Source organism: Musca domestica, unplaced genomic scaffold (assembly GCF_030504385.1).
Source record: "Musca domestica strain aabys unplaced genomic scaffold, Musca_domestica.polishedcontigs.V.1.1 4, whole genome shotgun sequence".
Taxonomy (NCBI): domain Eukaryota; kingdom Metazoa; phylum Arthropoda; class Insecta; order Diptera; family Muscidae; genus Musca; species Musca domestica.
In genome coordinates, this window is record NW_026712328.1 from 24482099 (window position 1) to 24498886 (window position 16788).

The 16788-nt window shown below is 34.5% G+C and overlaps 1 protein-coding gene across 1 annotated transcript; it reads right to left on the reverse strand.

The window, feature by feature from the left end:
- Positions 1–1662: 1662 nt before the first annotated feature.
- On the reverse strand, positions 1663–12084 carry LOC109614187 (serine protease snake-like). The gene is made up of 7 exons (XM_059126827.1): positions 11926–12084; positions 11663–11860; positions 2714–2781; positions 2547–2662; positions 2244–2479; positions 2027–2184; positions 1663–1965 (listed from the first exon to the last, which is right to left on the reverse strand). Exons 1-7 carry the CDS (start codon positions 11972–11974, stop codon positions 1798–1800), a joined length of 993 nt encoding a protein of 330 aa, XP_058982810.1. The 5' UTR covers positions 11975–12084; the 3' UTR covers positions 1663–1797.
- Positions 12085–16788: the final 4704 nt, after the last annotated feature.

The following is a 16788-nucleotide window of genomic DNA, read 5'->3' on the forward strand; positions in this document are numbered from 1 at the left end:
TATTGAATTTATTGGGGTTGCCATAATCAGCACAACTCTTAATGAAATTAAATAAAAGAAGTAAAAAAGCAGTAAGTACGGCACAAGGAACTCCTTGTGTGGATTAGAAAAATGCGGGTAAAATCATCAAAATACCGAATATCGGGGGGTACCGTTATATGGGGGAAATACGATATCGTGCAGACAAAAGAGAGATCTGTGCAAAATTTTAGTTTCCTATCTTAATTCGTTTAGACTGTAGCGACGGACAGACGGACAGACAGGGCTAAATCGTCTTAGAATTTTACGCTGATCAAGAATATACATACTTTGTTGGGTCTAAAATGATTTTTTCGATGAGTTACAAACGGAATGACGAACTTAATATACCCTCCATACTATGTATGGTGGAGGGTATAAAAATGAACAAAATAATGGTTATGGAAACCTTCACATACCAAAGCTTTTCGAAAATGGACGAACATTTTTATGAAATCCCATATTAAATCGAATACGTTTGAATACGAACGATTCGATTGAAAGTATCTTTTTTACAAAAAACAGGCTGAAATTTTAATATTTACAGCTTTTAAGGACAATAAATTCAAGGTGGGGCTAGGATATCATATAATTTTACCTTTATACCCTACAACACTATGTGTTGGGGGTATTACAAGTTTGATTGGGCCAAAAATTATGTAACACCTCGAAATATTGGTTTCTCACATAGGAAAGTATGTATGGATCTTCCTATATCGACGAGCTGAGTCGATCTAACTATGTATGTCCGTCTGTCCATGTTAATTTGTAATCACAGGTCGCAATTATGGCCTGATCTTCACGAAATTGAAAATGGAGGTGGGTTTAGGGTCAGAATAGAAGCCTAGTGCTTCTGGAGATGATCGTTTAATATGTAGGCAGTTGCTCTACAGGTGGCAATTATAGACCAATCGATGCGAAAGTTAACATGGGGCTAGAGCTTAGGGCTGGGCAGAAGCCTTCTAATTTGGATGGTCATCGGTTAAATAAAAGTCAAATAAAAGTCAAATTTTGCATTAAACCGCGAATATTTTAATACCGCCGAAATCATAAATAGACGAACAGGTCAATTCTGACCGTTACGTAGATGCCAATAGTAAATATATCGGATATATATAGCGAAATATATACAATATGTATATACAAAGGAAAGATATATTAGCTAGAATGCTTATATCTCACGAATGGCCGATTTTGACAAATTTTGTCAATTCAGAATGCCCTCTTGGCATAGAAGAATAAAATATAAAAAATTGCTGAAAAATATGCCAATAATGATGTTAATATAGATTTTGTAGTATTTTTCTTCAATTTGACTTAATATTGAAGTGCATATTTTGTAATATTTTGTCACCTTACAACACAGGTTGTGGTTATTATATACAGATTGCAATTATCGTCCGATCCTCACGAAAATTTTCATAAGAGTAGTAGAGGGGTGCATTTATAGATACTTACATTTCTTAAAGTTAGTCCTGGCAATTTTTTCTTCTAAACGCCCTTATAATTTGTTTTTACATAGATGGAGTATAACAATGAGAATAACCAATATGAAAAGATTTAGGGCATATTTGTTTTTTATTTCTTATCCAATTTATATTAATTTTCTATTTAAATTTTCTATCAAATCGATGGTAATTCGGGCTTTGATGCTAGAATTTCTTTTTTTTTAAACTTCTATCAAATACTTAAACATTGAATTAAAAATGTAGCTACATCATTACTTATAATAAGCATCATTATTTTTTTTTTTTAAATAATTTATGTGCGTATGTTATTTTAAAATATGATCGATTCAATCCAGTCTATATATTGGGAAACTCTGGTGTATACGGCCGGCTTTCCAAAACCACATCCACCGCCATATGATGTGATACCAACTAAGAAATCTATTTCATCGCCTTGGGGACTTGTGGAACGCAATATTAGTGGCCCCCCTGAATCACCCTACAAACAAAAGATATGGTAAAAATAATCCACAAATTCAAACGATTTTACTTCCAATTACCTGACAAGTGTCACTTTGCCTTACAAAATCTTTAGCACACAACTGGGTGTCCGCAATACCTTTGGGCAAAGAAGTGTCCCCTCTATAATGTCTTACACAAATTCTATTTGGTATTACTGAGAGGTGTGTCTTTAGAAGTCTTTCAGAATGGGCGCCGGCTAGGGAAAAGGTTTTTAATTACTAATGTCTGAATTATAAATAATTTTGATATATTTACCAAAAAAGGTATGACCATAACCGACGGCTGTTATATTAACAGAGTCCAACGCGTAGAGAGTCCATATACATAGGGGATTTGCGACCGGGCACTTTTCCAGTTTTAGCAAAGCTATGTCGTGATATAAATTTCTTGATTTGTACAGGGGATGTCGAATTACTTGTGTGACTTTTATTGGTTTATTTCTGGAATCGTTTAAGTTTGTTCCACCCACAAGAACGACACTGGGCGGAAGACTGAACGAAGTAAAGAAGATTATATTCTTTAGATATATTAGATATAAATCGAATTTTTCCCATTTACCCATTTAATACGGCACAATGAGCTGCTGTTACAATGTAACTATTCATTATTAGAACTCCACCACATTTATAATCATAAGTACCCGCTTTGAATGTTGAATCCCAACCTAAAGCTGCCTTTATAAAAGAGTTATTATAAATTTCTTATTGGGGAAATCACTGACAAACCATGTAAGGAAATTCCCGATACTCCGTTTGCAGACCATTGTATATTTCATATCGCGGCATTCCACAATCTGAAAGGTAAAGAACAAAAAAATATCTGAAATAGTTCCGAATTCCTAGGGGTTTTGACCAAATAAACGTTGTTATAGAATTATAAAAGCTAGTTTTTGTAAAACAAGTACATACTTTTACTAGAAACTTTCTTATTCATGAAAGGTATTCGATATTCGAATTTGTGACAGGCTTAATAAATTTTCAATTCAAAGTATAATGTTACTCTGAGTAATGCGCCAATAGTGATGTTCTAAAATAATTAATATGTAAATAAATATTAGACAAATTAAAAATGGGAACGGCATATGGAAGCTATATCTTGGCTTTAAAACTTTTCCTAACCTTAAAGTTCGAATAACCGAAAACCATCTTGTGCATCAATCATGCACTTCATCAGTGACTTCCATTCCAAATTTTAGAATTGTAGTTTTATCCGTTTGTCCAATAAGAAGTATATAATTTTTACCAAATTTTTGAACTCGTACCTTTAGTATGAATTTTCAAAAACCCGTGAAAAATGTTTAATTTTTGCCGTTTCGACTGGTCGTTGATTCTCAATCAATCAGTTATTATTTCGCTATATCGCTACTCTTATAAAAGGGTACGAGAAGACTAATATGTAGTAAAAATTGAATACCTTTTATTGAAAGAAACAGTTAAAACTACAATTCTGAAATTATTAAGTGAAACCGTGAAATTTTTATATTGCAATAATTGTGACAAGTCATTATATTGTTAACAAACGTACAAAAGCATTTTGTTGAGAATTTAAAAAAAAAAAAAAGTTATTCGTGAAGGAATTCAAGCGTGATAGTGTGAAACCACAAGTGGCTGGAAAACCACAAGTGGCTATCCTTAGAGCACTCCAGCATTTAAATGAGAATAAATCTTTTGTGTCTCGTACAATCACTCGTTACCATGATACTGATAGCGTAGCCCAACGTCAAGGAAGTGGACGGAAGAAAACGACTGGATCGAAACCCGCGTCACAGTGGCCGAAAAATGGCTCGTGAGCTAAACATAATGCAATATTCAATTCGACAAATATTGAAAAATGAGCTCGGGGTAAAGCCATTAAAATTCGAAAAAGTGCAAAAACGTACACCGCAACAGAAAGAAAATAGACTCAAAAGATATAAAGAGTTGCTTCGCTTGGCCGAAAGTGGTGAACTGCCGAATTTGGCTTTCTCCGATGAGAAAACATTCGTTGTCTAGCAGTTTGTAAACAAAAACAAGTAAAAAAGCAGTAAGTTCGGATAGGCCGAACTTTGAATACCCTCCACCATTTGGAACGAATTAGAAAATACTCAAAAAAATAAAATCCATTGAAAATTCTGTTAAAATCTTTAAAATACCTAATATCGGAAGGTGCCGATATATGGGGGGATATACGCTATTGTGGACCTATATAGACAAATCTATGTCTGGGGGTAAAGTACTCACAAGGAACTCCTTGTGTGGATTTTCAGATAATTCCATTGGGAAATGTAGCTAAAATCATCAAAATCCCGAATATCGGGGGGTACCGTTATATGGGGGCTATACGATATCATTAACCTATATAGATAACTCTATGTCAGGTGGTAAAGTGCTCACAAAGAACACCTTGTGTGGAATTTCAGACAATTCCGTTGAAAAATGTGGCTGAAATCATCAAAATATCGAATATAGGGGAGTACCGTTATATGGGGGATATATTGTGGACCTATATAGACAATTTCATTTCAGGGGTAAAGTGCTCACAAAGAACTCCGTGTGTGGATTTTCAGACAATACGATTGGAAAATGTGGGTTAAATCATCAAAATACCGAATATCGGGGGGTACCGTTATATGGGGGCTATACGTTATCGTTAACCTATATAGAGAATTCTCTATCGGGGGGTAAAGTGCTCACAAAGAACCCCTTGTGTACAAAGAACCCCTTGTGTACAAAGAACCCCTTGTGACCATTCCGTTGAAAAATATGGCTAAAAACACCAAAATACCGAATATCGGGGGTACCGTTATATGGGGGCTTTACGATATCGTGTGTGCAAAATTTTACAACAGACGGACAGACGGACGGACAGGGCTAAATCGTCTTAGAATTTTACGCTGAACAAGAATATATATACTTTGTTGGGTCTAAAATGATTATTTCGATGAGTTACAAACGGAATGACGAACTTAATATACCCTCCATTCTTTTTTTTTTTTTTTTGGTGGAGGGTATAAAAATTATCGTGTTTACTTGCCAAAGAGGTCAGCTGAAAATGTGCACCTTCGGTTGGCTATCAGAACTTAAGCGCCCACCATGGTGATGTTGTGAGGCCGCCGAATATTACCGCGAAAATATTCTGGATGGTGTATTAAAGCCTTGGCCACCCAAACATTTTGGCCGCAGACCTTGGACATTCCAACCGGACTCAGCAGCATCGCACTCAGCACGCGCCACCCAAGAATGGTTACAAAATGAGATTCATCGCTTCACAAAATGAGATTCATCGAGCGCACAATGGACACAAAAATCTCCGAATACCAATCCGTTGGACTAATGTGTCTGGAGTATTTTAGAGAGCTAGGTTGGCACCAAAAAATACCAAAGTGTCGAATGGGTCCATAAAATTAAAAATAATAATAAAATTAATCCAAATCAGAACTAATCTCGAAAAATTTTGCTATGAATATCTTCAAATGTCTCATGTCACATCGAATGAAACAAATTTATGGGAGATATAGCTATATCTTTACCCAAATTTGATACTCTTTCTTCTAGTCTGAATTCGGTCGGTTTTGCAAACACCCATCCAATTTGGGCTGATATTACACACATTCATTTTTCTGACGATCTTCAAGTTAGTTAAATATTCTTGAATATGGATCTGATGGTTATTGGGAAATTCCAACATCAAACTGTAGTCATTTCTATTTTAGAATATGTCCAAGCCTGTAATCGTAAACCGATTTGGAAATCTTTGGAAAACTTATAGTTATTGACGTTGAAAACAGGCATCAAAACTTTGAAAAGACCTTAATCCGAAGAACCATTACATACAAAAACTTAAACTGATTTCGAATTTTTATGTGCTAAGTTGAAATTTTCAATTGGAACTCAAAGTACTAAATTATAACTAATTTTGATGGAAAACGTTGTTAAAATGTTCTTAAGGTTTATTGAGTGATTAGACAATAGACGCAAATTTGAAAATATATATGTTCCTAAGTTAGTTGCAAAGAGAATGACAAACGAAATGCTACCTACGTCGAAGAAAAGATAAACAAATAAGTAAGTAAGCAAAGTCTCAGATTGGTAGAGGACAACTATGTGATTCCTATGTGATCACGATTTATTATAAAGTTTCTGAAGTTCTTAAACTCCTTAGACAAGAATGAACGTATCCCTCAAAATAATGGAATACTTAATTGGAAAATGGAGGTTATAGCCATGCGGGGCGACCATGTGATACCCTACAACACTATAATATGTTGGAATCTCTTTAGGTCCAAATTAATTATGTTAAATTTCCTTTTTGAAATAATGCCATACAGAACTGCGCAAATTTTACGATTGATTTTGGACCGGGGGCACTTGCCCAATATTTACGCTCTCTTCCGTGCCTTCAACCATAAACTATGGAGGTGAAATTTTAATATTTTTTTTTTGTTTTATAAATATAAGCTTATATATTTTAAATTACAATAATTAAAATAACATTTTTTTATTTAAACAAAACAGCTACTTTAACAAGGCACAATAGAAAAGAGAATTTAAGAAAAATGCGAAGAAAGGGTACAATTTACCACCATCTCGTTATTTAAAGGTTAATTGTGACCTGTAGAATGACTGCAAAATCAGAAAATGTTAGTTTTTTGGTCCATTTTAAGTCTTAAATTTACATCTTCAAAAACAATATGATTCAATTCTGAACTTAACTCTATGGTCATGGAACATCGATCGGACGATAAATGCGGCCTGAATATAATACCCCTAACACATAGTGTTGTAAGGTGAAAAAATATTACAAAATGTACAATATAATATTGTCATCGAATAGAAATCTCATGCGATTAAAAACATGACAAAAAATAAAAAAAATATTAATATATAACAAAAACAAGTAAGCGAAGGCTATAGCCGTGCGGGGCCGACCATGTGATACCCCACAACACTACAATATGTTAGAAGTACCCTTGTGTCCAAATCCATTTTAGAAGATTTCGCTTTTGAAATTATGTCACGGTGCACTGCCAAGATATTAATTACCCTTAGAATTTTGACCAGGGACATTTGTCCAATATTTACGCACTCCGTCGTGCTGTTAGTTGTTGTGGTCCATTTTTCAGCTAAATATAATCCACTGGTCATTCAAAATGCTAGAATTTTTCCCTGTCCTTAACTCTCTTCTCAGGCGTGTCGATTGGCTTGAATTGTGTGACAAGAATTTTTTTTTCTGTTTTTGGTTCATTTGAACCCCTAAATATTTTGCGATCATCTCCAAAAGCAAGAGGCTCCTCTGTATCTCCAACTTTATACTCATCTATACGATTTGCTTGTCTACGATTTTTGGCTATATTCGTCAACTTATCAGCATAAAATAGCCAGAAGTTCGCCTTTTGTGTATTTTGGATACCGCCTGTAAGTAATCTTGGTATTTTTTCACACAAAAGTAGTGGTCCATTGTACCCGCTGTCCTAAACTCTAACTTCATGCGAGATTTAGTGTCCTTTGGTTTATATTTGAGACCTTTATAACGGCTGCAAAATCAGGAACATTTTAAGCTGGTCCATATCAACCCCTAAACATATTGCGGACATCTTTGAAAGTAATAGTAAAATTTTCGTGAAGATCGGACGATAATTTGAATCTGTATATAAACATAATAATACAAAATATACACTTCAATATTATAAGTCACATTGAAAAAATCGCATGCGATAAAAAACATAAAAAAATAAAAAAATATCACAAAATACTACAAAATCTATATTAACATCATTATTGACACCTTTTTTCGATTTTGTGTATTCTGAATCGACAAAATTTGTCAAAATCTTTGTATGTAAAGACTGTTTGTATTTCGCTATATATATCCGATAAATTTATTATCGGCATCTATGTTACACTCAGAATTGACCATTAATTAAATTAATGAAAAATTTGGCTTTTATTCAACACAAATGTTCTGATCTATTTGTACCACTAAATATTACCCGATGACCATCAAAATTGGAAGGCTTCTGCCCTGCCCTAAGCTCTAGCCCAATGATAACTTCCGCGTCGATTGTTCTATAATTGCGACCTGTAGAGCTATTGCAAAATCAAGAAATTTTTCAGTTTTCCTATTTTTCAGTTTCCCTATATAATATGAGATCATCTCCAAACGCAACAGGCTTATATTCTGATTTAAACCCCATCCATTTTATATTTCGTAAGGATCGGGCCATAATTGCGACCTGTAGCGTGATTACAAATTAACATGGACAGAGGGACTGACGGACATACATAGCTAGATCGACTCAGCTCGGCGAGATTTGAAGATCCATATATTCCCTATATACTTATATGTGGGAAACCAATATTTCGAGGTGTTACATAATTTTTGGCCCAATTAAACTTACAATACCCCCAATACATTGTATTGTAGGGTATAAATATTCCTTTATTTATTGAGAGTTGTCGGAATCAGTCCAGCTAAATTACTCGTCATTTGGTTGCTTTGATTGCAACCTGTAGAGCAACTTAAAAATCAAGGAATTTTTCTGTTGTTGGTCTATTTTAATCCCTACATATTTTGTGATCATGTCCAAAAGCAATTGGCTTTTATTCTGTTACTAACGTCACCTTCATGCTAAATTTCATGAGAATCGAGCAACAATTGCGAGCTGAATATAATACCCTCAACACAGTGTTGTAGGGTGTAAAAACTATTACAAATATCACAAATCAAAATTGTAAGCCAAACATAAAAAAATCACTTGCGATAAAAAAATTAACAAAAATTATTCACTTTTTATTGGCATATTTTTTTCACCGTTTTTTTAGATTTCTGGCAAGGGACCATTCCGAATTGGTGAGAATTGTCAAAATTAGTCCTGCGGTTCTTGTCTTATAAGCGGAATAATTTTTTATGGGCCTTTTTTCACGGTTTTCTTAGATATTATCCTTTTCTGGCAAGGGACCATTCCGAATTGGTGAGAATTGTCAAACTCAGTCCTGCGGTTCTTGGCTCATAAGCGGAATAACTAACATCAATTTCCTGAACATATAGATTGTACATATTGTGCAATGTACCCGATATCTTGGCTATCAGTAATGTATTTGTGATTTCACTGGGATTAAAAATATTTGCGGTTTAGCTAAAATTTTCATATTTTTTTTACATAAAAGTTATGGTATATGTTACCCTCTGGTATATGTCTAGCCCCATGCTAAATTCAACCCCACACAACATTTGGCGATCATCTCCAAAAGCAATATGGTTCTATTCTGAGCTTAACCCCACCTCCGTGATATGGGTCGTGAGAATAAGCCCATAATTGCCACCTGTAGCGTGATTACAATTTAACATGGACAGACGGACGGAAATAAATAGCTAGATCGACTCAGTTTGGCGAGATTGGAAGATCTATACACAGTTTCCTACGTCTTGGACTGCTATTTCGAGGTGTTACATAATTTTACCCACTCCATCAAGTGATGTAGGGAAAAAACAATGCGTGTGTCTGGTTCTCGATATTTTGTATTAATTAATACGAAATTTAAATTTAATATTTGTTTAAAATGGAAGAGTATAAAATTTCGTTTAGTCTCATAAATATGTATAACTAGCTGGCCCGGTCCGCGTTGCCGGTCGGTAGTTTTTGTCTATTATGCATATTTGTCAAAGCATAATTATTCAAAGATATGAATGTTATAAATGTTCACGTACTGGTCGATTAGTTTTTTATTTTAAGTCAAATGAGCACCTCATAATTGAGGGCTAATTGATTTAAGAATAGCCAAAGTTAATTACTTTTTTAAAACCATTAGCACCTCAGATTGTGCATTAAAGTCCTCATAAGTCCCCCTAACCATGTCGGTTTGTTTGTCCGCCAAAAGGTGGACTTGAGGGGGTTCTATTACATGGAGAAAATTCTAAAATTTGTAGATATGTTGAAATTTTTGTTTAAATACACCTTTTTAGCCAAATACTTTGAAATATGGTAAAATGCGAAACATCGACCTACATTGAAAACTTTCTTCACCCCATATAATCCAAGATGACAAATAGAGACCAAATCGAAAATATAACAGAACAACATAGCATGTCAAAGTGAAAAAATATCACGTGATTTAAATAAGTAAGATTAGTTTTATCCACCTCATAATTGAGGTCAGACTGATTTCAAATATAATTACTGTTTTACACCCATTACCGTAATATGGGAACTAATTTTATTTGTCATTTAAATTGTAAATTGGAGACCCCATAAAGTCCATATTTTTCATACTTTCTTACATTTGTAATTTGTTCATGTTTTCACAATTTATTTCATGTAGATGTATATCCCAAATCTACGTTCCCAACCAATATTCTCTTGGGGGTTACAAATTCAAAAGAATATAAATTGTTCTTTTCTGACCACACATTAAATGTGAAAGTGGACTTGGGGATACTCCAATGTGGGGACTTCACATGAATAAATTTCTATGTGGCAATTATCTGTACGATGGTTCCTTACCCCAGGGTAGCATAAATACAATTTTTTGGTCGTCAAGACCAATATGGGCCCTACTTCGAAGAAGTTCTCTACCCCCTTAGAAACAAAGATGCCAAATAAGGGCCAAAAATAGAAGAAAGTGGCGAAGACTCCAAAAATGGCTTAAATCATACGATGGTTATTTATGATCTTAATCTTAAATGTTCAGGAAGAATTTTTAGAAGAATAGAAATCCTTTTCTTACTAAAAGTCTCATTCGCTCTACTATTTTGCACCCTTTTATTTTTGGTATTTTACTGATTGTACCCCCAAAATTTTTTGCATTTTGAGCTCTCATTGGACGGATTATTGTCACATGAAAGAAGCAGGGCCACGCTTTGAAATAAGCCTCATTAGTCTTTTTCGGTCATTTTTGTTTGTTTAAATGTCTGCGCATCTTCCAGCTGAAGCACGATGTAGGTTCTGGAGTTGAAAGGTAGATGTCAGTTACCATCGTATTTCGCACTTATTTCATTTTTTTGGTGAAAAATTGTATATAGTGAAAAATTGTTCTTTATTTTGTTCACAAAAAATCCACTGAATTCAATATGATATTACAAATTGAAAAAAAAAAAATCTTCAACTTGTTCGCTGACTTTTTACAGCAACTGTTTAAAGATCCTTACAAAGTTTGTCAATAGAATGTAAATTTTATTTTAAAATTCAATTCCATTGGAATTTTTTTTCGAATTGTTGCAATGAGATCTCTTTTTTCGTGATTTTTTAGCGATTTTGAAAAAGTAATTATCTTTTAACTTTGGTGTGACGGCGTTAAATTATTTCGGTATCATCTATTCCGTTTCGCCACCACATAATTCGGTACTAAACCTCCATGTAACACGCCATCAATTTCAGTTCTCAAGAAATCAATTCAATTAAATAAATTGGTATTAATATTCGAATTCAAAAATAAAATATAAAAAACACTACAAATGTACATTAGAAAAAAGTAAGTCAAAATGAAAAAAATCATGCAAAATAAAACATTACTATTGTACATTTCAAAAGTCAAAATGAAAATGTTAATATATCACATTTTTACGCGATTTTTTTGGATATTATCCTTTTCGGAGAGCAGACAACTCCGAATTTGTGTGAATCGTTAAAATCAGTCCAGCGGTTCTTAAGTTATAAGCGTAGTAACTAACACAACTTTCATTTATATATATAGATTTACCTCCAGTTATGCGCCTTGGTCTCATGTCTCCCCATAGAATTTTCTTACAACACACGTACAGTTCACCCCTTACCGTGTAACATGAACGGAAAGATTTTCCAGTTATGGCTGCTGGACAATCAAGTAATTTGATGCATGTACCGACGGTCCTGCGAGAAAGCCAACACTTCGTGGGAAATTTTGTGGCTGAAGACGGCACTACAAATGGAAATAATGAATGAAAAACAATATAAATAAATTTCTGTAAAATCTTTTCTACTCACCACATTGGAAATAAAGAACCAACAACAAATACATTTTTATCATGACCATTTTATAGAAGGGATTTGGTTTTTTTAAATGACAATCGAATATGCCGACAGGCCGATGTTATCTTCCTGGTATCTTGTCTCAGAATGTTTATTGTTGACACATTTAGTCATTCGTATTCAATGATACCTGGGCATTGACAAACATAAAATACATAAAATAACGAGTTGAAAATCAGTAAGTCCAGCCGGGCCGAACTTTAAATACCCTCTACCATTTGGAATGAATTTTGAAATTTAAAAAAAATAAAAACCGTTAAAAATTCTGTTAAAATCTTAAAAATACAGAATATAGCCGTTATATTGGGGTCTATACGACGTGGACCTACATAGGCTTTGTTTGTCATAGGTATTATCATATTCAAATTCGAAACTTAAAATAAACGGGGAATAATGTAGATAAAATCATCAAAATACCGAATATCGGCAGGTACCGTTATATTGGAGCTATACGAAGACCTGGACCTGCATAGACAATTTTTTGTCACAGACTGTAGCACCCATTACGAACTCTAAATGCGCAATTTGAAAATACTCCGGTGAATAATGACGCTAAAATCATCAAAATATCGAATATTGGGTGATACCGTTACATGGTGGCTATATGAAGACGTGGACCTGCATACGAAATTTTTTGTCATAGGCTGTAGTGAACACTACTAACTTCAAATACCAAATTTGAAACAATTCCGGTGAATAATGTTGCTAAAATCATCAAAATACCGAATATCGCGAGGTACCGTTATATGGGGGCTATATGAAAACGTGGACCTATAATGTCCATTTACGAACATAACCTGCTTACTGGCAAAATAAACTTGTGAGCAAAATTTTAGCCTTCTATCTCAATTCGTTCGATAGATAGCGTGATTACAACAGACAGACGGACAGACAGGCGGACATCGCTAAATCGACTTAGAATATTACGCTTTGTTGGTTCTGACTTGAGTATTTTAAGGAGTTACAAACGGAATGACAAAGTTAATATACCATCCATAGTATTGTGGAGGGCATAAAAACAAAGAAGAGAGATGAATGAAATGATAAGGGTAGAACAAAAAAAAAACGAGAATGGAATAATTGAGAACTTGAATAATTGAGAACTTGGTTACTTCCGGCGCTAAGGCAATAAAAAATAAAATCGTTGTCGTGTCACGTATTGTCTTGAGAACATATGGATTCCCAAAGTTTAATATAAAAATCGCACAATAAATGTATAGACTAGACAAATTATGAGATTTTTTATATAAATTCTTGTTCTATGAAACTTTGAAAAAAGAAAATGTTATAACGCGGAGAAACCATGGTACAATGAAATTAAGGTAGGGCAAAGCAATCAGCAGAATATAATTGATTCGTTTGGTGGTCTTGTAAGTCAAATAATTAATACAGTTTTTGTATGTGTATGTATTGTTTTGAATAATAAACAAAATGATTTTGAAAATTTTCAAATTCTTTCGAAATGTAAATTATTGAAATTTAAATATTTACAGCTTTTGGGGAGACTCATGGTACAATAAAATAAAGGTGGGGATATAATACCATATAATTGTAATTATACCCTACAACACTATGTGTTGGAGGTATTATAAGTTTGATTGGGCCAGAATTTATGTAACACCTCGAAATATTGGTTTCCCATATAGGAAAGTATATATGGATCTTTCTAGCTCGCCGAGCTGAATCGATCTACCTATGTATGTCCGTCCGTCCGTCTGTCCGCCTGTCCATGTTAATTTGTAATCACGCTACAGGTCGCAATTATAGTTCGATCCTAACGAAATTTTGCACGAAGGTGGGGTTAGGGTCAGAAAAGAAGCCTATTTCTTTTGGAGATGATCGCCAAATGTTTAGGGGTTGAAATGGACCAAATACTGAAAAAATGTCGGATTTTGCAGTAGCTATACAGGTCGCAATTATAGACCAATCGACGCGGAATTTCGCATGTAGCTAGAGTTTAGGGTGCGGAAGAAGCCTACCAATTTGGGTGGTCATCGGATAATATTTAGCGGGTAAACTAGACCATATCTTTTGTGTTGAAAAAATTCAAAATTTTTCATTAAACAGCGAATATTTTAAATCCCGGCGAAATCACAAAGCCATGGCAAGGTTACTTTTGATCTTTATATTGATGTTAACATCCAAAAAATCGGATATATAGCAAAATATGTGCGATATATATGTCTATCAAAGAAGATATGCTTGAAAGATCGCCTATGTCGAGAACGGCTGAACTGATTCCGACAGTTCTCATTAATTCAGAATGGCCTCTTGACAAGAAAGAAAATACGTCTAAAAAAATCGCATAAAAATATCTCTCTAAAGATGAAAATATTAATTTTGTAATATTTTCTCATATTTTTTTCAATTTTGTCATATTTTCATTTTGAATTAAACATTTGGTAATATTTCTACAGCTAACAAAACTAAGTAGTTGAGATATCAGGATATCATATACAGATCGCATTTATGGTCCGATCCTTACAAAATTTTGCATGGGGGAGGGTCAGAATAGAAACCTACTCTTTTTGGAGATGATCGCCATATATTTAGGGGTTGAAATGGACCAAAAAACTGCAAAATTGTCAGCAGGTCGTAAAGTTCGCCCGATCCTCACGCACATTTGAATGGGGCTTACCGGATATTGCAAAAGCCAAGCAGTTTTGGATGGCCATCCAAAAATATTCAATGTGTGAAGGGGTTTGCCAACTTTTGTAGACAAAATACGAAAATGTCCATTCCAGTGACTTTTTGGAGAATTCACAAATACAGGAATGACGCACTTCTGACTATTTCGTTAACGCTGATTTCGATGAAGAATATAGTCAAATGTCTGTATCTCATATAGATGCGTTTCAGTCAAAAACCAATAATAAATGCTAATCTTTTGCCACTTCTGAGAGATTATAGGTCTTTGGAAGACCATTTACGTGCAACATCTACCAATAAATTGGAAATGAGCAAATTAGTTTAAGTTGCTATTATTCGAAAATTAGAGAACGAAACAGCGTAAAATTCTAAGACGATTTAGCCCTGTCCGTCTGTTGTAATCACGCTAAACGAATTAAGATAGGAAGCTAAAATTTTGCACAGATCTCTCTTTTGTCTGCAGGCAGGTCAAGTTCGAAGATGGGCTATATCGGTCCACGATATCGTATAGCCCCCATATAACGGTACCCCCGATATTCGGTATTTTGATGATGTTAGCCACATTTTTCAATGGAATTGTCTGAAAATCCACACAAGAAGTTCCTTGTGGGTACTTTATACCTCGGCAGAGAATTATTTATATAGGTCCACAATATCGTATAGCCCCCATATAAAGGTACCCCCCGATATTCGGTATTTTGATGATTTTACCCACATTTTTCTATGGAATTGTCTGAAAATCCACACAAGGAGTTCCTTATGGGTACTTTATAGCTCGGCAGAAAATTATCTATATAGGTCCACAATATCGTATATCCCCCATATAACGGAACCCCCCGATATTCGGTATTTTCATGATTTTAGCCATATTTTTCAATGGAATTGTCTGTAATTACACAAAAGGAGTCCCTTGTGGGCATTTTACCTCCCCAAAAAGAATTGTCTATATAGGTCCACGATATCGTATATCCCCCATATAACTGTAACCCCTGATATTCGGTATTTGATGATGTTAGCCACGCTTTTCAATGGAATTGTCTTAAAATCAACACAAGTGGTTCCTTGTGAGTACTTCACCCCCTGAGAGAGAAATGTCTATACAGGTCCACGATATCGTATATCCCCCATATAACGGTACCTCCCGATATTCGGTATTTTGATGTTTTTAGCCATATTTTTCAACCGAATGGGGTTCTTTGTACACAAGGGGTTCTTTGTGAGCACTTTACCCCCCGACAGAGAATTCTCTATATAGGTTTACTATAACGTATAGCTCCCATATAACGGTACCCCGCGATATTCGGTATTTTTATGATTTTAGCCACATTTTCCAATCGTATTGTCTGAAAATCCCCACACGGAGTTCTTTGTGAGCACTTTACCCCTGAAACGGAATTGTCTATATAGGTCCACAATATCGTATATCCCCCGTATAGCGGTACTCCCCTATATTCGGTATTTTGATGATTTTAGCCACTTTTCCAATGGAATTATCTGAAAATCCATGCAAGGAGTTCCTTGTGAGTACTTTACACGCAGACATAGAACTTACTGCTTTTTTACTTGTTTAAATTTTAACAGAATTTGTTAAGGATTTTATTTTTTGAAAACTTATAAATTCGTTCCAAATGGTGGAAGGTATTCAAAGTTCGGCCCGGCCGAACTTACTGCTTTTTAACTTGTTTATTTTCTTCGCTATATACGAGCATGCCAACTTTTTTTTGTTTATGTGTGTAAAATACTTATTGCAACGTATGCATCGACAAAATCTACAGTTTTTGTAGCGAAATAAACCTTTAGAGATATATAGAACATGATTTTGAAAATAAAGTTTGACCTTTCATTCAGTTTTTGAGGTTTTCAATTATTTATTGAAAATCAATGCAACAAGTTTTTTGGTTTTTTGATTGTTTTGATAGTAAATCTTGCATTACAAGCCAGACAGTAGACCGCTATACTTGCAATTGTTTCAAACTTAGGATACCTTGTCTTCATTTTGGCATGGGGTGACAATACTTTACCTTTACCGGTACCTCCCGATATTCCGTATTTTGATAATTTCGGTCGGTGTTTCGGAATAGGCCCCATATAACGGTACATCCCGATATTTAGTATTTTGATGATTTTTGCCACACTTTTCCACGGATTTGTCTAAAAAAATGGTATTTG

Coding starts and splice junctions, on each gene's coding strand:
- LOC109614187 (XM_059126827.1), bottom strand. CDS start 11,974: ATGGTCATGATAAAAATGTATTTGTTGTTGGTTCTTTATTTCCAATGT. Junction 11,861..11,925: donor GGTTCTTTATTTCCAATGTG/GTGAGTAGAAAA, acceptor TTCCATTTGTAG/TGCCGTCTTCAGCCACAAAA. Junction 2,185..2,243: donor TTATGGTCATACCTTTTTTG/GTAAATATATCA, acceptor CCTTTTCCCTAG/CCGGCGCCCATTCTGAAAGA.